A 26,995-nucleotide genomic window follows, 5' to 3' on the forward strand; every position below is an offset into this window, starting at 1 on the left:
GTTTTTGGTGGCCAGCAGACCCGCATGCCTTCGTCAACTTTATGTGGCCTATTCTATTTCACGGCGGGGAGGCCAAACGGCAAGAAGGCATCGGGCGCGATTTATGGGTTGTCGTGACGAGCTTGCACGTGACAGTAACGCCTCGTCGTCGGGCCGGAAAGCGGGGTCGGGCCGAAATCGGACACCAAGTTCGGACCGGGACCGGGTCGGTCGGTCGGAACCACTTGGTATGCGCGGCAACAGCTCGTTCAACAAGCGCGTTGCGTGTGGTGGCTAGTTGTGAAGTCGGCCTGTCTGGCCGCGTGGGAATTTGTCCACGGACTAGACGGGGGCTCTCGGGCTACGGCTCCTACGAGCGTCAACTAAATGGCCTTTCTCCTTAACATGCCTCAACACTTTCGGCCACTTACTTATTACTTATCGTGCTAAATTGGGTTACGGCGGTACAAGTTATCTCTTGGGCCTGGGGTGCACCGCCTCTGATTGTCTATCGACCCCCAGGAACCTTGCCGGAGCCGGGAAGCCGGGCACGGGGGGTGCTTTGATCTTGGTGCCTACCGTTTGGGCCTTGAAATCGAACGCCGGCCGAGCCAGCGAGCCAGCGGGTGTTGGGTGGAATTTTCCGAGAAAAAATAATTCGTTTTCGATCGGAACAATTCTCTCCTTCGGATGTGTCTTCTGCTTCTCCTCGGGCGATGACGACGACGACGTATCTCTTTTCGCAGCACGGCCATAACTTTGTTACCACCACACGTGGGCTCGAAATCGAATCGCACAGCGAACAGGAGCTCGTCGCTCGGTTGAAGTTCACGTTTGGAACGGACGCACTGGGAACGAGGGAAACAGTCCTAGAAAAGCCAGAGGTTATCTCCATATGCTATACTCTATCGACCGGAGGCTGTTGGAAAATTGGATTTCGAATGCTGCCTCCCCCTGCGCGGTCGTCAGGTAATTTGACACACCACGCCGTACTGAATTGCCGGGGCGTGGGTCGCCGCCATTGCGCGACAAGCCCAGCCCAAGATTTATTTAATTTAATGTCGGCCTGTCACGGGGCTGTGTTGTTGTTGTCGTCGGCGAAAAACATTATGAATAACCCTAACTTTGTCGCCCCGCCCCGCGGTGGGGGCACCCGAGGCGCCCGGTTATGCGTGCGTTACGGCGATGCTGGGAGCGATGTGATTTTAATGAGCACCAGTAATGGAGCTAAAGCCTGCCACTTGTGTGGTCCCGGCCCCGGGTTGGCCCCGTTACCGGGCAGCCCGGGAACGATGAGGTTTTCCGAGGCGCCCTCGTTGAGCCCGGTCAGGCCGGAGGTGGACGAGTCGAGGGCGTCGCCGTTGTTGCACAGGTCCGTGGTGCACGATCGGTAGTAGGTGATGAACGTGGGATCTTCAATTACCTCGTCCAGATACTGTGCGCGCGTGATACCCAGAAAGCACCCAATTAGCGGAAGCGGAAATGGCAAATCGGCGGCAAAAACACTCACCAGTGGGCTCTCTTCGCAGCCTCGCAGGAAGGTAACCAGCTTGCCGGGCGGATCCTGGAAGCCGGGAAAGACAATGGCGAAACAGTGGTTTGACCTTTAATTATGACTTAAAACTTAAAACCAAGTCGACAGCCTCACCAATCTCGCGGTGAGTTACGCAACATTAATTGGGGAAACTGTTACCAAAGCCCCCGGTAACTAGTTTTTCGTGGAACTTTACCAACGTGGCTGTATCTGTCAATGTATCGCAAGTTGAATCGCCACATTATGCAGACTCCAACACGTTTCGGACAAGTCTTCTATAGGTTTCCTACTAAGCTGGAGCTTCTCTTTGGACCAAACATGCACCCCCTCGATAGTTTTTCAGATAATATTTTATCCCTGGTTTCATTTTGAGTTCAACCAAATCGTTTTCTATGGACTGTTTTCTAAACTCCTTTCATCGTTTGCTCCAGCAATGGTTCAATTCTAGCAGGCGATACGAGCAACGATTCTAACCTTATTCCAGTTTCCCGGTCCTTTATATCAGGGTCCGAATATTTTTGGTTGAGATGTTTAGCTTTTGTGCCTAACATAACATACATTTCCAGATGGTCGACCTCGACTCGGAGACTTAACCCAATGGTTTCGATTGTTTTGTCAACATTTCTTACAATTGATTTTTGCAGATCAGCGGAAAGCGGGCGCAACCCAAACCCAAATAGCACATTCCATAGCTTATTCCTTCCGTAGCCATCTGGGTGGTGTTTTCACAATTTGGACGTAAACGCATTGTGAAGAAACAACAAAACCCGATGGGTGGATTGTAAAGGTCATTGGTTTATGATGTGATTTATCGATCGTTGTTATATGTGATGTGTGGGATACGTTTTAAATTGAAAATCACGTGAAGTGTGGAATTGGTTTTATGATGTTACTCAACGATTTCAAACGTCCCCAGGAGGTGACGCACGAAAGGAAACTTGATGCCGATTACTGTTGAGTGTCTCAATTGCCAACTGGAATGTTACAACCCAACCGGCTCTCAATAGGACGTCCATATGGTCACAATGAATACGCTGGCTGCGTCCCATAATCTGTCTTAGTATAACCTCTTCTCTTTTTGATATCAATATCACCGCACCGCTTGGACGTGAACAGCAGTTTATCGGGGTTCCATTCCAAGTTAAAGTTGCCGAGCCCAACAAAAACTCGAAAACTATACAAAACAATATCGATAGTGACCGAAGTCACCAATTCGATTCGATGTGGGACGTAAACTCGAACAAGAGCGCACCAGCAAGGATAACACAATTTCCGGGACACGGAACGGAATGGATGCAGGTTTACGGTTACCAATTACCGAGAACGTCCATTAAAAAGTGCGTTACACGACAACCGAACCAAATGACCAGCAACTAACGGACAGAAGGCTTCCAGCAGAGCCGCTTGTCCCGTGTGCAGCGCAGCGGGTTATCTCACTTTATCCGTCAAGTAGAGCACTTAAAACGTGGGACTGTTAACACACCACACCCCACCCGCACCGCATGTTTGATTTGTGCCGTTTTCCAGCACCGGAAGGGGGATACACATCGGAACACGACGAGCTGTACACACACACACACACACTTACCACCAGTTCTTGCCGGGTGATGGTGCAGTACTTCCGGGAGCACGTTACGACGCTCTGCCCCTCGACGCTCTGGGGCTCCGTAACACAGCGCGGATCGCCGGAGGTTTGCGTGAGACCACAGGCGTAGCACCGGAGCGCTGCGCCATCGATAGGTCAGCCGAAAGCGGAGGAAAAAAGGAAGATGGACTCAAGTTATGAATGAAATGCGCCGCCGCAAGTGCGCGGGGCCGTGATCAAATATTCATGCACTGCCGCGAACCTTCGACCGTGGTGTGTACGTTGTAGGACAGCATCCCAACCAGCACCACCAGGCAATAACGCACCAACAATCCGGTGTTCGGACCCAACGGAGCGCGGTTCACCATGGCGCCGGTACTGTTATTATTTGGGAAACACCAGCCAATCAAAGGAACACGTGGAACTGTTCTGTTGTTGAGAAATGTTTATACACTGTACGACGACGAGCCCTCTCGGTAGTGACTGAGCGAGAGGTTAAAAATTCCGAACCGATGGTACTGGAACGGAACACAGGTGTGTGCCTGACCGTAAGCCATCTGATCGTTCTCTCGGTGCAATTGCGTAAAAACCTCAATCTTAAGTTTCCTCATGTTTGGAAGTGTTTGGATGGAAAATGTCCGAAACACGCGAAGAAAGTTATTAAGTTTTGTTTTGAAGTTTGAAAAAATGGGACTCCAGAAACTCATCTGGTGTTACATCAATGGCCCGCACTGTAGCTTTTGCGTCCCGCGAGAGTCCACGAGAGACACTCGTCGAAGAGATGGTCATGATAAGATAAAGTAGTTTTCCTGAGCAAAAAAAAACAAGAGAAACGTTTCATTGGAAAGGTAATAAGACGGCGGATGGGGTTATCGGTTGTCATTGATATCGCGTACGAGAACAACATGTGACATGCTGTGCTACCCGCACGGTGGCACTTAGAATAAATGAAATGGGTTCCTTCCTGTTTTTTGTTTTTGTTTTGCTTTCTTACGTCCACCGCCGCAATGTCATCGAGATAAGCGTTCGATCGGTCGGTCGGTCGTTGAATCACGCACACTAGAGCCTCTCGGAGTGTTCTAGGCAACAACAGCAACGACGTGCGCCAACTACGGATACGGATAAACACCCAATTTTCTGACATTAAACTACGAACGGGCCCCCCGGGCAGCTTTGATCGACAGCCTGTAAATAATCTTTCGGTTTTATCGATTGTCCGTCCTCAAACCCCACCCGTCCCGTCCTTTGCACCCGATGTGTGAGTTGTGTGATGTATGCGCGGTCGATTAACCGAGCCCCGACCCCGTTTTCCTCTTTTCCAACTTTCGCTCCCCAGACGGTTGACAGCGCCGCCGAGCGGTCCTCACCCTTCCGATGTCGGCGCGAGCGAGATAGATGCCGAACGCCTCCTCCGACACCAGCACCGCCTCCTTCGACGCCCCGCAAAACTAGAGGTGAGTAGAGCGTAGTGGTAGTAGTGGTGGTATTGGCACATTAAGGGACCTCGCCAAGCATCGCCATCGACGTGCACTTGACTGTGTCCCTTTCCGACAGTGCCCCCCGATGCCATGACAGTATCCGGTTCGCAGCCGCAGCAGCCGATCGAAAGTGTCCACCCTTGCAGCCGGCGCACCAGCAACCTTGGGTCCCGTTCTACCACCACCACCACCGCTCAGCAGCCCGCGACCGGCGCAGCTCTCGATGCCGCCGCGTCTTCGATGGCGCTGTGCAGCGGCAACATGTCGTCATCGTCCTCGTCGTCGACCTCCTGCTCCCCGACTCCGCATGCCTCCGCCGGCACCAGTCCCGGACATCCGCAGCAGCAGCAGCACAGTGGCGGCACCCCAACGTCTGCCCTGCGGAGGCTTTACTTCAAGACGGCTCGCGTCAGCAAGGCCGCCAGCAAGGCTGCCACGGTGGCGACGGTAGTGGCTGCGGCGGCCAGCAGCATCACGGCCGTCCCGAAAGTGATCGTGATGGGTTCGTCCACGACATCCGAGGCCACCACGATCAACACCTCGACTGACTCGGCTTCGACACACGTCACGAACGTTACGACCACAACCGACACCGAAACCAACGACTCCTTGGACCTCGGTAAGCCCCACCGCCTTTTCAGCTCGGCGAATGCGAATCCCAGCCACACACGTTACGACGTAGGACACTCTCCTCCTCGCCCAATTTTATTTTATGTAAATAAATTCCCAGAAATATATGTAAAGCTATTTTCCCGTCAGTTCCAATACATCCTGTGGCCCCCTTTTCTTCCCATTCTCGGAAACGGTTCGCGAAGACGATTTCTTTTTCCGGATGGTACTCAACTCCTAATTTAATTCAGCTTCTGTCAACTCCGAACCGATGTCCACACGGTGCCTTTGCTCGAGTAGCGCGGTTAGCCGCGGACGACGACCCGGTGCTAGTACGTCAGAAGAATAGAGGGCGCGAATAACATCGAGGGCACCTAAACGAAATGGGGCGGTTTTGGAAACAAATTTGGATTGGACGCCTTTCAGACACGAATGGGTTTTCAAAATCGTATTCGACTGATACCTCGGATATGACAACAAAACCAATCGAGATCACTAATCGACGGCTTCCCCAAAAACAGCAGGATGCAGGTTGCTAGGATGGCCTGATGAAATCCATCGCAGATGGCAGTGCTGCCAACGTAACAATATGGGGTTCCAGCACTGGAATTTGCATTGAAAAAAGCCCACATCCCGGTGATGTTCAAAGTAAATTTTAAACAAGATGGAACTTTTTAAATAAATATAATCACACAGCTAGGCTACGCTATGTACTCGTGAAAGTAAGCTGTTGAGCAAAATTCTAAACATTCCAACGTGTCGATACAAGTTGTGCACCCCATGACCGGAGAGCGGTTCACGCGTCTGTTCGCTCCAGTTGCCAAATTCAAGCCCGTGTGTTGTTGAAATTGAAAACAATTCAAACGCTCGGTTGTTGTTTACAAACACTGGGGTATTGGTCGCCCACACCGGAAGCGGATCGCATCGGTTGAACGATTTTCGGGCGTCGACCGTCCCGCCGTAACGTAACGTGCCATGCACAGGATTCCAAACAGAGACGTGCCCCGAGGAGAGTTTGAGTCTAAAATTGATACACGGTGTGTGTTTGCTTCTCCATTCCTTTCTCCAATGCTGCTGCGGCCGACTCCCCACTCCCTGCCCCCAGGTGATACGTCGGGACAGAGCGAACCGCTGCTCAGCTCGCTGGACGACGAGAGCTCCAGCATCGTGATGATGAACGAAACCAACGGTGAGGAGGACGAAAACATCACCGTCATCAACGGGCCGCCCGACACACCGATGCTGATAAGCTATCAGGTGAGCATAGCCCTCCGTTTCCCACGAACTGCTGGTCCAAGCTAAAACCCCTGAAAGTTGTTTTCCAGTGGCCAGGGCGAATGGGGAGAGAGAGTATACGTTTCCCAGCACGTAGAGCGGATTTCCCCAACTCGCGCCACAGCCATTAAACGGTGTTGGAGGTGCATTCCCGGTGCGACTAGGTCATGGTGCTATTTTTACGAGTCGCCCGGTCCCGGAATGGGCCTCGCCCCGGAACAGAGTGCCATCTGATGGGCACCCCCTTCCAACCCCAAGTGCTGCTTCTAAGAACACCGGTCGAGTGTATGCTAAATTTGCAATTAACATATGTTTCAATCAGGAACAGGGGTTGCCTCCCCCGCAAGAGGGGCTGTTGGTGTCGCGGCCATTGAGCCGAGCGTTTACGTGGCCCGCAGCACTCTCAACCTAAATTCTAAAGTACCGCGTACCAAGAAAGCACCCGCTCGAACTCGGCGGCCACCCTCTGTGACCTGACGCTCGCCAATGACGTCATTGCACAGAGCGCACCCGCACCCGTGTGTGTGTTGAGTAACTTTGTGGCACGCCGGCTCCGCGCGGGTCCCCATACCGCGGCCCACTAGCCCTTTGTGGGGCCGCAAGAAACCGCGATCATTGTAACCCTGCCAAACCCTACCCTAGCTGCTGTGCGGTGGGTCACCCCGGTGATTTCGGATTTGTTGCACTTTTGTACGCGGAGCCGAGACGCGCACCACCGGGGCGGGGAACGTCACGACGGCGGCAGTCGGCGTCGCTCGTTAAGTCGCTGAGTGGCTTAAGCTGTGGCCAATACGACGGACGAAATGCGCTTCCTCACGTCGTATCGCTGCAAGTTCCGGAATGAAGTCCGGACGGATTGTTTGGTCCGTAAACGGATTGTTTTGTCACTTTCGTTTTCGGAAATACTTTACAAACAAATCGTAACTGCAGCTTAACGACTTATCAACCCACGTGGCCGATGCGTATGCGTTTTATTAATAGTCTTCCGCGCGGCGGCCTTTTATAATTAGCGTGTATTTTGTGTGTATTTTTAGGCGCCCTGGTCCAACGACTCACCACGGGCCGAGCTGCGCGGCCCGCAGCAGTTATGTTATGTTTCATTGGGCTATTGTGTAAACATATCAGAAACGCCGACAGCAGCCGATCCGTCGTCGCGGCGCGCGGTCGATGAAGAATTGCGCTTGGGCGGCAGGGGCGGCACACACGTGCGCGAGTGTTCAGCGCGTGATGTATTGCGATATTGCTCGAGAAGTCGAAGCCTTGCCTTGGCAGAAAGCACAACTTGGGCACGCGGCTGATCGTCCGGTCAAATAATAATAATACTCCGAATACTGTTTGATGGATGGCAGAAAAGTGTTAGACAATTCGGTTCTTCATCTTCATCGCCATACGCGTGCCTCGGAGGCAAAGAAAGAGAAAGAGAGAGAGAGCCAGCGCATGCCCCGGATGTTTGATGAAGCGAATTTGCAAACGAAGACGCCCAAGGCAACCTGTCATCAAAGTGAGCTACGGAGCGCCGAGTGGCTACGGGTGACTATTTGCCCAAATCTGACGTCGGTGACGTCGGGGTCGGGTTGAGTCCGCACGACCCTCTTCCGGTATTCATTTTGTTTCAGTGTGGAAGGATTAGTGGACCGCCCGAATGACGGAACCCGAACGTCCCGAATCCCAGGCCGGAACCCTTTATGGAGGGCTTTGTTGTCCAGTCGCGGTGACGGCGGCGAGGGAGAAAATTAATTCCAACGAAATACCCCCGCCACGGGCTTGCGAGCGTAGGCAGTGACGGTACCATAGCTCCGTAATACAATTTTCTGTGGAGGCCCCTCGTGTCCCCGGGACGCTGGAATGGCTCCTTCGCCCGCTCTCCCCACACCAACCGATGGCCAAGGCCCCGGGTTCGAAGAAATGAGATACTTCTCGGTTAACGCCCGCCATTGCCAATATTATACGACTTGCCGGTCTACTCTCGGCTCGGCACGGCGTGGACAGTAACGAGCCTCTTGTTGTCGAGAGTAAATAGCCATCGTCATCGCCGTGGTGCGCCATTTCTTTTTTGGGCAATCTGATAACCCCTATCGTTTGAAGAAGCAACGAGAAAAAAAAGGTAAAAACGGATGATAAAATGGACGTGTCGAAGCCTTACCGCGCGGCCACAGGCTAAGGCGCGCGCGAGCCCCATTATGTTAGCGATAAACGGGTTTGGGGTTTTTCGTACACGGAACCAGGTAATTTAATGGGCCGGGGTGGTTTTGGAGGCCCTGAAACCGGAAAAGCCATACAGCGCGCCGTGGGAACGAGCCCATAAATTGCGTGGTGGATGAGCTTTTCTTTAATTACCAGTAACCCCGTGGCCCCGGAGAGCCCATCAAAAGAAAATGTTGAGCACAACGATCGCGCTGGAACGGATTGGTGTACGGTTAGGCATTTTTGCACAATTTATATTAAAATGAATGAAGATCCCAAACGCAACAATACCGCGCGTTAGTTTAGCGAGAAAACGAAGAATTTGCAAACCGCAACACACGACACAGCTTCGTACCGACGCAGTCACGCAACAATCCCTGCGATGCGCCTTAAAACAAGAGTGCAATTGCGTTCTTTTTGCATGCTACTTGCTAATGACCCGGAACGGAAGCATACGTATGGCATAGATACACGACACGCCACGCGGTTTGTTTTGTTTTTGCGCTGGACCCGCGGTGCCATTGTTGGGTCCACCTGTCTGCGTGCCTTCCTGCTTCCCGGTGGCTTTCTTTACCGTTTCCGTTCCGCGTGTTAGATATATTTTAATTCACATACACAACTTCGGTCGGCGCGGTCGGTCGGTCCCGCGCCCGCCCGGTGATGCTTTTTCCATGTTTCTCGGTTTTGCCGATCCTGCTGTGCTTTGTTTTGGAAAACTCATCGCCATCGTCGTCGTCGTGGCCGTCGCTCGCCGATCTGTTCTGCCGCTGCTGCCGAACCCTCCTTTGTGTTGCCCGGTTCCGGTCGGTCGGTCGGCCCGAGTCCCGGTTGCTGCTGACTGGCATGTACCGGATTTTAGTCCGCTTTTCCCACCCCGCCGTGTGTCGCCGGAAAAGGAAAAAAAATGGCTCGTTAATGGTCGACCGCGGCGAGACACGCGAAGCCTTCTTGATACACGTGTGTGTATCGAAATGCGTCTAAATTTCACGAAATCGAAAAAAACGGAACCCCCGGACGGACCGCGCTCTAGTCTGGCCAGGCTACCTCGGTTTTTGCCTTTCATTACACGCCTGCTAATCAATAATTAACGCAGAACGCAGTGGGCGAAAGCGGGTTCTGTCATGTTGCTGACTACTTCTGTCGGTTCCTTACGATGAACTGCTCGAATCTAAAGCCAACGGCTTAAGAATCGAAACCGCTTTAGTTTTCCCCCGAAATCGTGTCTTTTTAATGTACGACCGTAGACGATTTCAAACGTCAAAATGGCCCATTCATTTTTTAGACAAAGCAAGCTGTGCGCTTATATCGATTTGCTGCGACCACAGACATTTGTGGGAAACGTGTGCGTCCTTTAGGTCGATCGCAGAGGCAAAAAGTACTCCAATGACTGCTCGAAAACCTCCTTCGAAGCGGCTCTGTGGGTTGTAGGTAGAAATAGAAAGGTCCGACGCGACCCATCCCTTTTGATTAGTATTTATTCTTCCCCAACTGTACCGTGTGCCTGGTCTGCCCGGGGCCTAGTGGATTATTTCAGTAAAAACCCACCCAAAGCGAACCGCAAAAAGACGCCGATCGGAAGCAATCAGTCGACTCCGTTTCATCAACGGTTTGGATTTCCTGGATTGTCAGCTGGCGCGTGTTTGGACAGCAATTTGCCCCGTCATTGGACAACAGAGAACCGCGCCGCCATCACCGCCATCGTCTCGCGGGGGTGACAGTCGCGCACGGCCTTCAACTCCCTTCGGATTGGATCGCCATCGCGCACACCACACAACGGGACACTAACGCTGAAAGTCCAATGACTTCACGACACACACACACCGGTCCGAGTGCCGTTGGCCTTTCCCAGTTTCCCGGTGATGTCGCTGTCACGATTATCAAACAAGACCACATCGACCACACACGCGTGATTCACGCACGAGCGGCACAGTTATTCTTCGCCGCGGCCGGCCGCGCGTAATGGCGATGACAGAGCAGCCAGCTAGCGTACGATCCGCGCACGATAATTTGAATTTAGTGCAACACGGAGCAAAAAGTGGCGGCAACACAGTTGTACAAACAGTTGCAGTCCCGGACCTGTCCCAATCCGTCCGCGTCCGGGGTCTGTTACCTTTTGTTTAACCGTGACTGCGGTCATAAATCTTTTGCGCTGCTCGCGTCGGATGATGGAACGGTGCAGACCACAACAACAGCAGCAGCAACAGCGCGGTGACATTGCTGGAATCGTAGCACTGGCGGCCTCACGTAGTAAATTTTGCCTTCATTGGTGGGCGCGAACGCTCTTGGACTCTTTGAACTGCTGTCACTCGCTTTGATGCTGACATAACCTGCAACGGTGCGCCGCGATCAATGGCCCCGCATCAATATGGAGACGCCTGGTACTTCACACCGTCGTCATGGCGACGCCTCTTACGACGACTTAGGCGAGCTACACCCATTAAGCCTTTTCTCTCAAGTTTACACACTGTGTTAGGGTTGACGAACTGGATAGAGAGTGACGAATCCACCGCGGCTTAGGGCGAGTGATCTACGGGCGAGAGCCCGGTGGAGGTGCCTGGTCTTTCAGCGAGTCGTTTCTTCCCCAGGACAACACACCGTTGCTTGCTTTGTGCCCTCTAACCAGCTTCTTTGTCCTCTTTCTCCACCAGGAACTGGAAGACATGTCACCGGCATCGCCCATGTTTTCCCCGCGCGAGTCACCGAAACCCGGTTCTGCGGTGCAGCCGGGGTTGCAGCGCACCGCGGTGCACAACCCGCGGACGGCACCGGCCACATCCGGGCCCACCCGGTTCCCATTCGATCCGCCAGTGTCGCCCGATCCGAAAGCACCCAGAGCCACCCAACGCAGCGGAAATCGCGGAACGCCGGCTGGTGGCTGCAGTACGCTGGCCCGGACCCACGAGACCATGTTCAGCTTCGACGAGTCACCGAACCCGATCCGCCGTCCACCGCCCAAGCTGCCCCCGTCGGCGTCGTCGTTCGAGCAAACGCCGGAACAATCGCCGAACGCGGCCATCGATAGCCTGGTGGCGACGGCCACGCAACGGCAGCCACAGCCGGCGGACCCAGCAGCGGTGATCTCCTCATCCTCGACACCGAAGCGGCTGATGAACAGCTTCAAGACGCGAAAGGAGCGCTTCGTCCAGCAGGCGGGCAGTGCCGTGGCGGCGGCGACGGCCGCCGTCACTCGGGAAGCCGGGCCCGGCAAGCCGTTCAAAAACCCGAACTACGACCCCGACCTGACGATGTTCCCGTTCGACCGGGAGGCGATCGACTACGAGCGTATCCAGCGGGAGTGTTTCGCCGTCGAGGAGGAGCTGCTCTTTGAGGACCATGGCACCCGGACCGGGGGTCGCCCTGGACCGGGGGACGACGACCACGATGACCTGCAGCGCATCCTGGACGGGGGCGTGGGGTGCGAGTCCCCCTCGAAGCTGCTGTTCGACTCGGAGATCTTTAGCGATCACTACTCGATCTTCCAGCAGTACGCCTACCTGTCGCAGCAGGAACGGAGCGGCGCGATCGGTGACCGGTCCCACGGCCAACGGAAGCCGCACGCAGCGGCCGATGCGTTCTCACCGCAACGGCGCCCGGAAACGGCACCCGCCTGCACCACCACCATCGGCGGCGGCAGCGTCATGGGTGCACCCTCGCGGTTCGATCAGATCGCGACCAAGTTCGACATGATGCCGCCCTCGAAGCTCGGCGGTAGCAACAGTGTCGCCGCGCACCACCAGCTGGGCTGCGGGACTCTGCTGCCGGATCTGCGTGTCGACTACTTCGCCGAAACGTCCATCACGATCTCGCCCTCGTCGTCAACGTCTCCGGTGATCGCCGTCGGTGAGCCGCCTGGAACGACGGTCGTGGTCGCGCGTGCGCCATCGCCCCGACTACCGGCGGCGGTCGACGCAGTCGTCGTCGTCACCGGCACAGGCGCACACACCGCCGGGGCTATAAATGTAACGCCAAACCCGATGGACGGAGCAGTCTGTACACAACCACGGGCAACAATAGTCGTACAGCAAGTACGTAGTTTTGTTCGCGCACCTCCGGTTCAGTGTGCAGCGCATTTTGTTTTCGTTCCCGTTCCGGTTCCGCGGTCCACCAAATTGTGTCACTTTTGTTGTCAGTTCAAATTCCCGGCAGCCGGTAATCGGCACCACGCTACTCGATCGATCCTGGGGTGGTGCGTTTGGGGGGTCGAACCAGCATGTCCACCGGTCTGTGTCTGTGAAGGTGTGAATCGGTGTGATCGGAGTGAGTCGGTGTGATCGGAATCGCACGCTACGTTTGATCTGTACGCACTGTGAACGAACCGAACGAGCACCGAGATGAATCGGTTCATGAAAAGGGTTGCCAAATTGTTTGAACCCAAGGTAGGACGCCGCACGCAGGTAACGCAGCGAAGGGCGAGGGCACTCCCACACACTAACCCGCCAGCCAGCCACTTGACGCGCAATAGTTGCTGACCCGAACCCGGAACGGACAGGTTCTCCGAATCAACTCCACGCTTGTTTATATTGCCGCGGCCGCGTTTCTTGCGGTGAAGAAAGAGAGCGCGCGGACTCGCGGGCGCCTTAAGTCAACAAACATGCGCGCTTCGTGCGCGCGCGTCTGCGATGGTGATAGCGCCTGACCGCTCGGTAACGGATTGCCTTCGACCTCGGGTCGTTTTGGTCCACAGTACGGGCCACCTGGGAAATGGGAGAAACAAACGGGATATATTTAACAGTGCCGGTGTGCGTGTGGCTGTGTGCTTCAAAAGAAACAACTTCCCCTATTATCGTGCCCGGTCCGCTCCGACCGTCGTGGCCCCCACCGGCATGCGTAAACTGTTTATTAGATCGTGTATGTGCGCGCGAAAAAGCAAAACGGTGCTACTGTCGATGATTTACTCGGCGTCGGCGAAGAAAAGCGGACACTTTTCCGACACCGTACTCCGTAAATCGCTCTTTTGGGGCTGACGTAATTGAATTATTCCCTGACACGGACCATCAGAGCATCCTTCGGTGGTATCTACCGTTTCCGGTGGTTTTGCACCGGTCGGACCGTCCGTCCGGCAGACCGTTCAGATTCTCTAAGCATTGAAAGGTGGCGGTGGTCCCCATTGGCGAAGGCTTAGCCAAGGGCGAAAATGGCGAAAAAGGTATTTGCTGGTATTTTTTACCGGTCCCGGCTAGGGATTCACCAAATCGAGATTCGGTCAGATAGCGGTCGTGGTAATGGTACGAAATATCTCGTCTTTGATTTGTGTGAAGCAACAAATTTAAGGAGCCTTTGTTCGGCACCCTAATTGACGTTCAGTGCCGTCGCGTGAAATATGTTCCCGGCCCCACCTGGGGTCTGATTATATCGGAACGTTGGAATGCGGTATTAGAAGCACCGGAGAGCCGGGCTGTTGGACTATTTCATACCGACATTCGCGGTGGTCGCTAGTATCGCGGGACATTCCTGTGCTCTCTGTGAGTCCCGCCGAGAAACACAAACAGCAAACATAAACAGTGAGACCGATGGTGGTAACGATGGAAACGCTCTCAGCTCGCACTTCGAAAGCACTTGACATGCCTGACACAGGCGTGCAAAATTGTGGACCACTTCGAAAATGGAAACACTTACCCCCCTCCGGGCGGGCGGTTAGAAAACTAAACAAAAAGGAGGGGAAACACATCCGTGTTCTAGACGTGTTCCAATAATAATCCGTTCTCGCACGGCACCGCACCGAAGCAGACTCACGCGTGCAATGAAATTTTCTCTGAGTCACTTACCGTTAATCTGTCCAAACGCCCGGGTGACACGTTACCGAAAAATTGCTTTGCCCCCGTAGGCCTACTTCAACTCATTCTTCTCGGAACCTTCACAGTTCAGCCAATGATCAACCCGGCGGCAGGACACAGTTCTGGGAACATCGGTCGGGTCTCGAAGTTCTTCGGAAACCGTAATGTGTGCCGGTATGATGTCTGTGTCGTTGGAAACATTTGTCGGCTTCACCATTCGCAAAAGAAAAAGAGACCAACCATTGCCAAAATGCTCCCAACCGCGGAGGGTCGGAGGCTGTTGTCGATGTCAATGTGATGATATCATTCCGGTTTTTCGATCTGTGACAGGGGCACGTTGGGCCCCCGTCAAGTAAGGTGGATGAGATTATGTCCCGAGATCGTTCCCTGACAGGGCTTACCCCGTTCTGGTCCGGGGTGAAACACGTGCAAACTATCAATGTCCTGCCGCGTACGGTGACAATGAGCACACAACACCAATCCCGGGCTCCCGATGGATGGCGAAATGACGAGGTGCCGAAATGAGGTGCAGACAGAGTATGGCCGGGGTTTACGTCCGACCACTGAGATAATGAATTCTGCAATCTTCTTGCCAATTCATCGGCCCACACTTTTGCCACCGTTCTTCAGAGGTTATATTAAAGAATATTCTTTTTGGTTCGCTCAGCAGCTCAGGGCTTAGCGAAGAGTCAATGTTGGTGTAGCGTGACCCTCTTCTTATCTTCTTAGGCACTTAGGTACACACTCTGCCCCCTCTATAGGACCCCGAACGTTTTACGGCCACCCAGCCGTGTGGATTTGTTTTATTTGATTAATTTCGTTTGATGACTCTCTGCGGCGCCAATAAACGTCGGTACCACGGACCACGTTGTCGGTCCCATTATCGCACGGCAAACGCACCCCTTGTCGTCGTCCTCTGTCTGGGGTCCTCCCGGACGAGGTTCCGTCAGCGGCTGCGACGTCCTAGGCTTCTTCGCCGCCAAGTGACGCCTTACGAACGGTCGCCACCGGAAAAGGCAAACAAAAGTACGTCAGCAGCGTGGCACGCACGAACGGATCGTGCAGAAAATTATCTCATTCGCATTAGCGCCGCCGTCGTCGCGGTCGTCGCCCGAGGATGATAACTGCTGGGCCGCCACCAGCACTAAATGGAGTTCGTGTGGTTTTGATTGCCGTGGAGCGCGTGCTGTGTTGCGAGTAATTTCAATTTTGCTCCGTTGAATTGACTGTGTCGCCCATGGCAGCATCCATGGGTTCCGACCGCCGCCTCCCAAAAGGCCAAATTAGTTTTGTGCGAATCTCCGCGAGTTGTACTTGACAACACCATTACGCACTTTGCCGGGGCGCCGCACTCTCGAGTTCCGCGGAAGGTTGGTGGTGTGCAATTTTCGTGTTTATTATTCGTCAACGCATCACTAGCGCGCGTTCCGAATTCGGCACAATTTAATTATTTTTTGCGCGCGCGTATCTCGTGTTTGAATAACCAATCATTAGTAGTTTGGTGGGTTTAACCCCTTAAAATGGGGTACCACCGCTGAATATGTTGTGTGACCACACAATTCAATTCCCTGTCTTCTGTCCTCCACAGCCTTCGCTCAGCTTGGACTACACATCCGTCGAGACGATTCTGCTCAAGAATGAGGGTGACTTTATCAGCGTCGAGCAGGGCAAGGAGCAGCAGCCGGTGCCGGCGCAAAAGAAGCGACAGCAGCGCGAGGAACACATGCGCCAGCTGCTGGACGTGACCAACACGCTTACGACGGAGGAAATCAAGGACTTCGAGATGAGGTGAGTGGACTTCGAACTTTCGAGCGTACCGAGCGGCCCCCGCCGAGGCCACCCAATTAAGGGCACCGGCGGACGACCGGCCAATGTTTTGGGGAGCTTTTTAATTTCCCAAAGTAAATTAAAAAACTTTCGATTGCAAAACAGGCGGCCGCGCGCGTCCCACGCCAAGGATTTCCTTCTGCTCCAAACCACACAACCTATCTGCCGTTCCGCCGGGATCGGTTATTATGTTACCGTGCACCTTGATTAAATTTCGCGCAGCCAACATTCCGTCGTCCGGGACGGGGACTGTCGGACGGTGGCATGTACCGCCTTCCCACATGTCGTTGTTGACGGAGGCGGCAAGGATCAATCCACCTTCACCGGCTCCACACAGAAGATTGGATTTTGGACGTCAACGGTCCACGCATCCGATCCGATGGGACGGATGCACATTGATAAACATTTTATATCGAGTCGAAAACCGACCCCCGGCGGCGGCTTACCGGGTTTCCGGTGGTATGGCCACAACCTACGCGTTTTTCGGACCCGAAATCGATTACCTGCCGAACGAAGAGCGGGTTTGCGGTTTTTCTTTGCATCGCGGCATTTGCGGCGTGTGTTGGCGCAGATGGTGCACGTGTGTCTTCCGCGTATTTCAAGGTTGCCGCAGAAATTACGTCCGAAACCGTTTGTTGTTGTTGCGCTTGCCGAGGGCGACTCACACATGCCGGTCCAACAGTAACCGACCGTTCCAATGCACTGCACGGCAGAACACGCAAACACACACACAAACTCCAGATCAACATCCAAGGCCGATATTTCCCGAACTCGAGTGTTCTAAAATAGGAAAGATTAGTAATCATGCCATTTCGCTTGAAACGTCCCCCAAAGGCATTACGCGCACCGTTCACTAGAGTTGAAAGTATTTGAAACAATGGCGTCTCGCCGCAGGGAATGCTGCAAACGCGGCCACCCAGCACTCATTATGGCATTTTTTAAATATTTTCACTTGGCTCACTGCCCGGACCATTCCACCGGATCCGCGGGGAGGCAAATGGGGAGGGGACCGCACATTTCATGGCCGGCTGTTGTGCGGTTTTACACACAACTCCAATCCAGTGTCAGTGCGGTCTGGTCCAGTCCCCCTTCAGCCCATCTTTAAGAAAGGTTGTCGTATGCAAATCGATATCCTCGTCCCCGTCGGCATTCAGTGCGACAGCAGCAGGAAGTGAAAATGATCGATGATACTTACCCTCGCGGCGGAACGGGGTCATCAAGGAAGGAAAGAAGGAAGCATGGCAAGAATTTATGGTTTATGGTTAAAATCCTCAGCCCAGAACAACAATCGCACCCAAATGCCTTTTTATTGATCAGCACCGCGCACCGACCGGTGAGTGACCGGCCCGCCGCCTCAAGCGTCGCCCAAAATTTGCTTCAAATCGTCCGGAAGACTTGTCTTCATGTTCTCCATGTGGCGCAGCAGCTGGCCGCGCGTTTCCCGCGCGTTCAGTTGCACCGGCAGGGCCGCAATGTGGTCGCTGCTGCAGAGCGTCAGCTTGTGGCGCAACCGGAGTATCATGTCGACGATCTCCACCTCCAGCTTGCCCTTCGCCCACTCGGCCAGGTTCGCCTCGGACAGGGTCTGCATGTGCAGCACCTGCAGCGTTTGCTCGAGCTCGAAGTAACGCGCCTCGTACCAGCCCTTGAAGTTGGGCGAACTGAAGAACCGCCGGTACAGGCCCTCCCAGTCGCCCCGGCAGGTGGACGTGAGCTGTGGCCCACAGTCGTCGAGCGTGGCCAGGAAATCCTCCTGCCGGAAGGGGTTCGGCTGCGGGGCCGAGCGGAACGGTGAAATATCCTTCTGCAGTGGCATCAGCGAGGCCATGTACCGCTCGAGCGGTATCATAAAGCTTTGCGTTAGCTCGAGCAGATGACGCCGCAGAAGGGCCGACTGCACCGATAGTGGCCGTTCCGTTTTCATGCCGAGCAAAATTTTCTTGATAAACGCTTTATCCTTCTGTACGAACGGTTTGTACTGGGTGTACAGGCCGGGCGAGGAATCCAGTAGCTTGGTCGTTATCTGCTTGATCTTCGATAGCCGTGACAGGGTCGCGGAACCGTCCGATGACGACGCCGAGGCCGATGATGACGAAGCGGACGCCGATGGCGGCCCGCTCGTTGGCCCGCCCTTCGGTGAATAGAGTGCCGATTGTTTCTGCTGCTGTTGCTGCTGTTGCTTCAGTAGCTGCGCCTCGGCGCTGTCCTGCAGGCGAAGCGTATGTGGCCAGTGCTGCAGCGTTTTGGCGAAGAACGGATTCGTCACGCCCAGTATGATCGATGGGTGGCCGTTTTTGCTTTGCGTGAACTCTTTGAACTCGGTATCGTGTATCGTAAAGTAGGGACGGCTTTCGGCGCAGTACGCCAGCGGGCTGATAAGGCTGGTCAACGATTGCACCATGTGGGCACAGTCGGTCGGTGAGGTGCCGGTCACGATAATCGGTTCCCCGGTGAGCACCAGCTCCCAGAGCAGGTGAATGTAGGGCAAAAACAGCTGCAGGCTTTTGAAAATGTCAATCTCGTGCACCGACGACAGCACCCGGTTGGCCGTGGAACCGGCCGGCACCGTCGTGTCCGGGTTCGGTACGATGGCCATTTTGCCGTTCTGCTTCGGTATGCTGACCTCATACACGCTGCCCAGCACCTGAAGTGACAGCAGTTCGTCGCCTAGCAACGACGGCCACTTGCATATTGCATCGCAGATGGCCTCCAGCGTTGGCTCGCCCGTCGCAAAGTAGGCCGGTGCAATGGCGGCGCTTAGCTCGTAGAAAAGGTTCACGAACGGAAGCCGCGTCAGCAGCACCACACTCTTCTGGAAGTAGCCGCGCTTCAGTGTGCTGTCCTTGATCTGGCGGAAGTACACGAAGCCCCAGAAGTGGCCCGGATCGGCCCGGTGCACCGGCAGGCAGTGGCAGTTGAACTCTTGCAGCCCCTTCGGCAGGATGGAATTTTCGGACCCGGATGAAACCCGCAGGCGGATGTGGAACTGCGAGTCGCCCATGCAGCCCGAGTTCGAGTCGGGGAACGCCAGGTAGCAGATGTTCATCTTTTCCTGTTCCGTCAGGGTAACATGCTTCGGATGGATGAGTTCCATCGCTTGGCCCAGCTCGAGATCGAACGTAACGATACAGACGCAGTGCAACCACTCGCTGAACCGGTCCCAGGTACCTATCCTGTCATCGGAAGTTGGCCCCTTCCTCGACTCGTCCTTCGCTTCCGGGTGCTGTGGGTTTTTTCTTCGTTGCTCTTCCTCCTGCTCGCCCCGAGCCATTTCGAGAACTAGCCGCTTGTGTTCGTACACGATGCGATCGATTTCGTAGCGCTCCAGGCGGCCCTTGTCTAGCGACGCCTTGAGCTCACAGTTGCCCTCCACCACCACGTGCAGCACTCCGTTCAGATCCACGTTGAACGACAGCCCGACGTACTCGATGCCGTCGGCAAAGTTTCCCTCCAGCAGCAGCCGGCCGAGGGTAATATTATCACTTACGATGGCACTCTCCCCCTCGTACAGTCGCTGCACCGCGCGGAAGTTCTTCAGCCGGTGCTTCACCTTCAGCGGAAGCGTCGAGTTGCGACTAATGAGTATTCGCGGTTGATCGTCACCGTTCGCACCGATCAGTCCGATCGACCGGGGCACCAGATCCCACCAGAGCACGTCCTGTATCGTGGCGGACCGGTCGCCACTGAGAATGCCGGCGGCGATGGCCGTCCCGACGACGACCGCCTCGTCCGAATTGACCGAGCTGCTGAGCGAGCGGCGATCGAAGAACTCGCTCAGCATTATTTGCACACGCGGAATACGCGACGATTCACCGACGAGCATGATCTCGTGGACGGCGAACCGATCCTTACGCGCGCGCCGCAATGCCGTTTCCACGTGCAGGAGCACCCGCTCGAACAGATCCTTGCACAGTTCGTACAGTACGTCCTTCGTGAGCAGCGTGCACAGCGTGTGACCACCTTCGCCGAGGCCATCGATTTCGATCGATACCTGGCTCGTGTAGGACAGGGTGCGCTTCGCCTGCTCGCACGCTTTCCGGATCTTTCGGAGCGCCGCCCGATCACCACTGACGTCGACCGATTGGGTTTCGTGCAGCTGCTTCACGAGGTACGCCACCAATCGGCTGTCAATGTCCACGCCACCAAGATTCGTGTCTCCCGAGCTAGCCCGCACCTGGAACACTCCGTTGTAGATCGTTAGAATGGACACATCGAGAAACCCGCCACCGAACGAACACACTAACACGCACTGCTCGCCGATCACCTTCTTGTTGATGCCGAACGAAATGGCCGCCGCCGTCGGTTCGTTGATCAACCGTAGCACCGTGAGGCCGGCAATGGTGGCCGCATCCAGCACCGCCTGCCGCTGCCCGTCGGAGAACTGCGCCGGAACGGCAATGACGGCACCGGTCACCGTGTGCCCGAGCCGTCGCTCTGCCATCGCGCGCAAGTGCGCCAGTATAAGGCTGCATATCTCTTCCGGATGGTAGCTTTTCCGTTCGCCCTTGAACTGCACCTGAATCTGGTTGCCACCTTCCCCCTTGGGCCGCCCAAGGACACGCTTCACGTCCACGACACAGTTCGCCGGGTCGTGATCGGCCAGAGCGAGCGCTTCTTCGCCCACCAGACGCGCCTTCTCGGTGAACGCTACCACCGACGGGATGCGATGATTGCCCGCATCGTTGGCAACGATTTCGAACTTATCGTTCCGGAAGATGCCGACGCTCGAGTAGCTCGTCCCGAAGTCGATTCCGATTGCCACCGCAGCGGGGGCCGACCGGATTTCCATCTTGTCGTGCACTTTTTAATTACCAGCAGCCGCAGCGGCAATCATCTTTTCCGGTTTCGCTATCGGTGGGTGGGGGATGACAAAAAATAATAATCTCATTAGTCCCCGCGGCGATGATAAGGAGCGAGAGTGACATCGAACCCGCGATCCTGCCTTGACGTTTGACCCGTGCGCGTGCTTCGCAACATAAACAAACAAAGCAACCATTGTTTACGGGCTTTCGAAATCGCACACACACGCACATAACTCGTGCTGCGTGCACACGGCCTGCAGCTGTTTCTTGGCGAACGCGGAATCGATGGTGGCCCCTCCGGGCATTTGATGCACGTAACAGCAGAAAGCGATGGCGATTCGCACGGATCGGAAAGTGTGTGTGTGGGAACTTTTGCACGCACAACCGTTTGGGGAACCGCAGCGATCAATATTTTGTTTCGTTGGATCATTTGGACGCCAAGAAAAGCCTCACAAGAGCCGTGGCTTGCAAAAGTTTTCGCCAATCGCGAAAGTTGGCATTCACTTCGCACCTTAACGCACACGCTACCCAGTCTACGCTCTTTGAAACCCCCATTTTTATCGTAAAACCTACAGCAGCATCTACGTACCGGTAGACCAATGTAACAGTATAACATTCTCTAACTTTTTTACTATAATATACACTCTAAAGAGCAGCAAAAACGTGAACTAATTTCCTCGATAACAGAACCATTTCTAACCAGCCGAAGCGACGATGAACGACGAGACTGTTGACTTTTCAGCGCAGGCGCAACAAAGCCGTGACAGTTGTACGGTGCCCTTCGTTTATACTGTGAAGGTGAAAACTTTCCGGGACGCTCGGTGCCACCGTTGAAAAACGTGCTCTTCGGCACATTTTTTTCAAATCTGATTCCCAAACTTTACTATCATGTTATCACTAACGAATGTTATCACTGAGACAAAACGTCCATTTTGTGTGTGTCGAAAATCTGCTTAGCATTTGTGTCTGCGCTGTTTCAGTACCGGGGTAAAGTTGTGAGGCGTGTTAAAAAATGCGATTTGCTTCATTTTCATTCGCCCTAGATACGGTAGTCCACACCACAGCCGGTCGCAGTCCGTAAAAACACCGGGAAGCCGTGCAGGGGGCCGTCCAAATCAGCTATGCTTGCCACAACAACGATCAAGGTAGGCTGTGAGCGAACAACCGGCTTCAAAATGGCAAAGGAAAACCTTTTTTTACTATTATTTGTTCTGATTTTATTTCTTTATTTTCATCCCAGAGTGGCTTCTATGCCCAACACAGGGGTCGAAGAAGAGTACTACCGGCTGAGGCATTTCTCCATCACCGGCAAAGGGGTCGTAAATCGGGGTGATTCGCTCAAAAGTCGACGAAGTAAATCGAACAACAGTGTGGCCAGCTCCAACTCCAGGTGGGCTTTGACAATGCGTCTGAGGGGTTGCTAATTGCTTTGAGTAATAAATTACAAAACTTTCGTGTTTAATCTCCATGTGGGCGCGTTGCCTTTCATCCTTTTTCACACCCCAGTACCGAGCATTTGACTCCAGCAGCCGTGAATGTGGTTGGTTCCGCGCGCACATCCGCCACGTGTAGTTTGGCATCGAGCCGAGAAAGCAGTACATCGAATCCGGGTTCGGGACCGTACAAGTGAGTACACTACTGGGGGAGATGTGCCGAATATCCCGCTGGTACCACGCACAGTCACGATGCATTAATATTCATTTCGAAATTTAAATAGAAACTAACGTTAACTTCGTTTGACTTTTTCTTCCCCAATCAGGGTGCTGATGCTCGGTGGAGCGGCCGTCGGAAAGAGCTCGCTGGTGTCACAGTTTATGACCTCCGAATACCTGCATGCGTACGACACCAGCATAGGTGAGTGGCGAACGCGCTTTTTTTGCGTCCCTTTCCATTAAATTGCCATTAAGTGCCCCACGCCCGACAAGCGAATTGCAAAGTTTTGTCCCAAGCGAACCTCGTTCGACGGTTCCGGTTTGCAACTTTGTGCACGCCAAAAGGGTAGGATTTTAATGCGTGCGTGTGTTCGTATCAGACTTTGATGGATCGACAGTCGATGTTGGATTCTAGAACAGACCCACCACCCGAAGCGATTGGTTTTAGAAACAAATTTGTGGGCATAATGAATCTGTCAGCAGCAACGCGGCATAGCTTTCGGACATCGGGGTAAAACACTCACCTGGAGTAACAGCTTTTTACCACGTACACAATTTGCTGGTGTACTTGCTACTGCAAACTTGCTCATTTAACCACAACCTTTTGTGTTGAGCCTTCGGAATTCAAACACCAGCCCAGTGGTCGCTTAAGTATAATATTTTTCTTAAGTACGTACGCATCCGACAAAACACAGTCTTCAATTTCCTTTTTGTAAATGAGTACATTGTACGAGCCTTTTGGGCACCCGGCAGCAGCAGGATAAAGACAATTTATAAACCAGGACGTCGTCGTCGACGTCGCGTACCCAAGATGGATCGCGCGGCTGGGTGCGAAACTTCAAGCCCGACACGGAAGCATGCCACTCGGCCGTCAAGTCTAGAGAAGGGACTTAATTAAATTTCCTTCTTCTTTATTCTGCACCAGCCCCACACCACAGACTCTTTATTGCGCTCCCGTATGGCGTGGGCACTGGCGAACGGGCGCGCCCTTCCGCAAGATGCTTTATTTTATGTATTGCTAAATTGTGTCCATCAGCACGCCGCCACCGCCCCCGCCGTCGTTGTCCGTCGTTGCCGGCTCTAGATTGTGCTCGGCTCATTTATGCTGCCAAGCAGTGCTATCCACGTCCATCGGCCAACGTTTCGCTATTCATCGCGTCAACCGGCGACGGATGGTTGCTATTTTTGCTGCATCCAGCAGCAGGATGCATCCAACAAGATCGACAATATCGTGTTGCGCGTACCGGTTTTTACCTTTTTCTGGTGCGGCACAATAAATGGCCGTCTATTGCGCTTTACAGCTGTGGCGATGGAGCTTTCACTCAAATGGCCTTCCACGGTTGCCTTGGTCCCGAGAATGAGCTGCTGTGTGGTGACACGTGAAGGGATTGTAACGGGCAAAAACCCATCGCAGGTGGCGTCGTAACCTTGTGGACGCCTTGCAACTGAAGCCATTGCACTGAATAAAGCTTTATTACAAACGCTTATTCAACCTCTTTTCCGCAGATGATGATTCGGGAGAAAAAACGGTTTCCGTTCTACTCAGTGGAGAAGAATCCGAGTTAACATTCATCGACCACAGCTACACCGAGATGGCGGTAGGTAACGGGAGGGCTAACGGGAGCATCCAGTGCTACGAAACGCATTTTTTTGTCCATGTCTGACCTGTTTGTCCCTTTGCTTTCGCAGCCGGAAAACTGCATGGCAACGTACGATCCGCACGGATACTGCGTCATCTACTCGTCGGCCGATAAGGGCAGTTTTCTGGTCGCCGAACGGGTGCTGCAAATCCTGTGGACCACAGAAAATATCGCCCAAAAGGCTGTGATCCTGGTGGCCAACAAGGCGGATCTTGCCCGCAGTCGAATGGTTGCTTCCGACGGTAAGCTTTCCTCCTTTCCGCAGTCGTACGTCTTACGAAACTGACCAATTTTGAATCATATCGACAGAGGGCAAAGCAATGGCCACACAGTACGACTGCAAGTTCATCGAAACGTCCGTAGGCATCAACCACAACGTGGACGAGCTGTTGGTTGGGTTGCTATCGCAAATAAGACTAAAGCTGGAGAACCCAGAGAAATCAAGGTACGCGCGCGATGCGAGGCCTGCTGGTAAACTGCTTCGAGTAATAACCCGCGGCTTTCTCCGTTTTAGGGACCTCTTCCGGAAACGATCGATCAGAAAGTCAAAACGACGGGCCTGCTCCCCGCTGGGTGGGGCCATCTGTTTGGCGGGCATCGGTGGGAACACCAACCCCAGCACACCGGTTTCGGGACCACCGGCCCCCGGGGGCTTCGTTGAAACGCCTCCCGGAAGTGCCCACAGCAGGTAAGTGGAAGCCGCCGTTATCTTCTTTCCCGGTGGTGGTTGGGTTCTAACACACAACTTTGGCCTTTTTTCCATCTTTCTTCTCTAACCCTCACCACGTTAGTCCGAGGAAGTACCGGGGCTCACGGACATCGGCTAGCCTAAAGGTGAAAGGGCTACTGGGTCGTGTGTGGGCACGTGACTCGAAATCCAAGAGTTGTGAAAATTTGCACGTGCTGTAAATTGTTTCATCAACTCTCAATTTCGTGCCGGTCGAACGTGTGTGGGGCACCGCTCAAGACAGTTGAACGCGAAACCGGAAGGGGAGCCCTAGGTCTGGGGATCCTTCCGGCCGGGCGAGCCGTTCAATTGCGTTGCACGCGGTGCCCCGGCCCGCAGCAGAGCAGTATGCGGAGCGTAATGACGAGCTCTCGCGGGGTCTTCGAATAATGTTTACAAGTGATTCCAAAGTGTTGATTAGCGAATGATGGCATGTTATCAATTAGAGTTCGATAAGTTAGCTTAGTTTGCTGTAAAGTATTTTAGTATTCCCTCTGATTAACACAGAAAGTAACCTACCAGTCGGTGGTGTCGTTTGCAATATACATACATACGTACGTATTGTAGCTATAATTTTGACGAAGCACGTCATACAGTCTTCAATAAAGTTCCTACCACACGCCGCGAGCCGAGTTTTAAGCAGATCGAGCATTAGGGAACACCCGATAGCAATAGCACCTCCCGCACCTCCCCATATGCACCGACGGCCGTTTGGCGCCGTTAAACATTTAAATCTGCCAAGCCGCACACGTTTGATTGCAGCATATCATATTAAAGTTATTAAGATTCAATCGCGCACACGGCTGATTGGTTGAGATGTTCAGAAAAGATCGAGCCGAGGATCGAGCAGTAAAATGTCGGCCATAATGTCGACCGAAGATTAAGCAATTTGTTCCCCGAGCAACATTCAAACCGCCGACCGCACCATTGCCGACCGTGCAGGTGAAAGTAGAGAAAGTGCCTTTTCTTATTTGGCCGCCCTCTGTTTTGTGCCCTTGCCCCTTACCGCGACTGTTCAATCATAAGTTCTGCCGTTCCGATTTGTTTACGGGATATTTTTCTATTTCCATCGAAGGGCAACATGAACTTTAGGTGCAGATACAACGATTAAACGGACTTGCCGGAAGTCACACGAAGCGGGGCTCCAAAGCGTGGCACAAACAATAGAACGCGCCGTTCTTTCTACCGTTTCTCGTTTCGGTTGCTCTCCGCGGTTTGCTCGGGAGCCGCATGGCTGAGGGCCAAGATTTTCTCTACCGAATAGCAATAGCGCGTTGCATTTATCAAACAAACCGAAAAACATTTATTATTACCTCTGATGGCGGCTGGCGGTGCGAAAGGTTGGCGAGGCGAAACCTGGAGAAAAAAACATATTGACCAAACACGGATCATAATACACCACGCAGAGTAAATATGAGCGCTAGAAGCATTTTTTAAGCAAATAAGTAGTTGTTACAGCAGAACCAGCAGCAGCAGTGTAGCTGAGCTAATAGCGAGCATATTGTTCCGGTGGATCGTTTTGAACCGGAAAGACCATCTGGAAGCAATCGTTGGATGCGTTCGAGAACCATTTCCTAGCCCAATCCTGCCTTGTGTTTTGATAGTAACCGAGTATTAGATGGGAAAATCGAGAAAATACACAAATCAAAGGTTTTTTGCGGAAGAAGGCAGAGAGCCGGATGAGAGAGATAGAGAGACAGAGAGACAGATCGCAGCGTGGTAACAATTGTTTTTGCCCCACAAACAGTAAAAAAACGGATAGATATACCTAAACGCGTATTATAGAAGCGCGCTCGTAGCGGTTTTGCAATAATAAGATCAAACGCATATTACTTAATCGCGATCGCGATGGGTCACGGAGTGTAGATTTTTTTCGATAGAATTTTTACAAGTGATCCCGAAAATCCAGATGATCAAAGCAGATTTACA

The 26,995-nt window shown here is 53.6% G+C and overlaps 2 protein-coding genes across 2 annotated transcripts; one reads left to right on the plus strand and one right to left on the minus strand.

Annotated features, from left to right (window-relative positions):
• The first annotated feature begins 1,047 nt into the window (after window positions 1-1,047).
• Window positions 1,048-25,469, plus strand: LOC128268228 (uncharacterized). Its single transcript, XM_053005266.1, has 15 exons — window positions 1,048-1,339; window positions 4,446-4,552; window positions 4,653-5,195; window positions 6,291-6,442; window positions 11,293-12,669; window positions 16,007-16,206; window positions 22,091-22,192; window positions 22,288-22,437; window positions 22,554-22,673; window positions 22,807-22,901; window positions 24,206-24,297; window positions 24,389-24,581; window positions 24,649-24,784; window positions 24,854-25,027; window positions 25,131-25,469. The coding sequence occupies exons 1-15, from the start codon at window positions 1,089-1,091 to the stop codon at window positions 25,246-25,248; spliced, it is 3,810 nt and encodes a 1,269-aa protein (XP_052861226.1). The 5' UTR covers window positions 1,048-1,088; the 3' UTR covers window positions 25,249-25,469.
• LOC128269227 (heat shock 70 kDa protein) lies at window positions 17,500-21,034 on the minus strand. The gene has a single exon (XM_053006630.1). The coding sequence runs from the start codon at window positions 21,032-21,034 to the stop codon at window positions 17,600-17,602; it is 3,435 nt and encodes a 1,144-aa protein (XP_052862590.1). The 3' UTR covers window positions 17,500-17,599.
• Window positions 25,470-26,995: the final 1,526 nt, after the last annotated feature.

Source organism: Anopheles cruzii, chromosome 2 (assembly GCF_943734635.1).
Source record: "Anopheles cruzii chromosome 2, idAnoCruzAS_RS32_06, whole genome shotgun sequence".
Taxonomy (NCBI): domain Eukaryota; kingdom Metazoa; phylum Arthropoda; class Insecta; order Diptera; family Culicidae; genus Anopheles; species Anopheles cruzii.

Coding starts and splice junctions, on each gene's coding strand:
- LOC128269227 (XM_053006630.1), bottom strand. CDS start 21,034: ATGGAAATCCGGTCGGCCCCCGCTGCGGTGGCAATCGGAATCGACTTC.
- LOC128268228 (XM_053005266.1), top strand. CDS start 1,089: ATGAATAACCCTAACTTTGTCGCCCCGCCCCGCGGTGGGGGCACCCGA. Junction 4,553..4,652: donor GACGCCCCGCAAAACTAGAG/GTGAGTAGAGCG, acceptor CCTTTCCGACAG/TGCCCCCCGATGCCATGACA. Junction 22,438..22,553: donor GTGGCCAGCTCCAACTCCAG/GTGGGCTTTGAC, acceptor TTCACACCCCAG/TACCGAGCATTTGACTCCAG.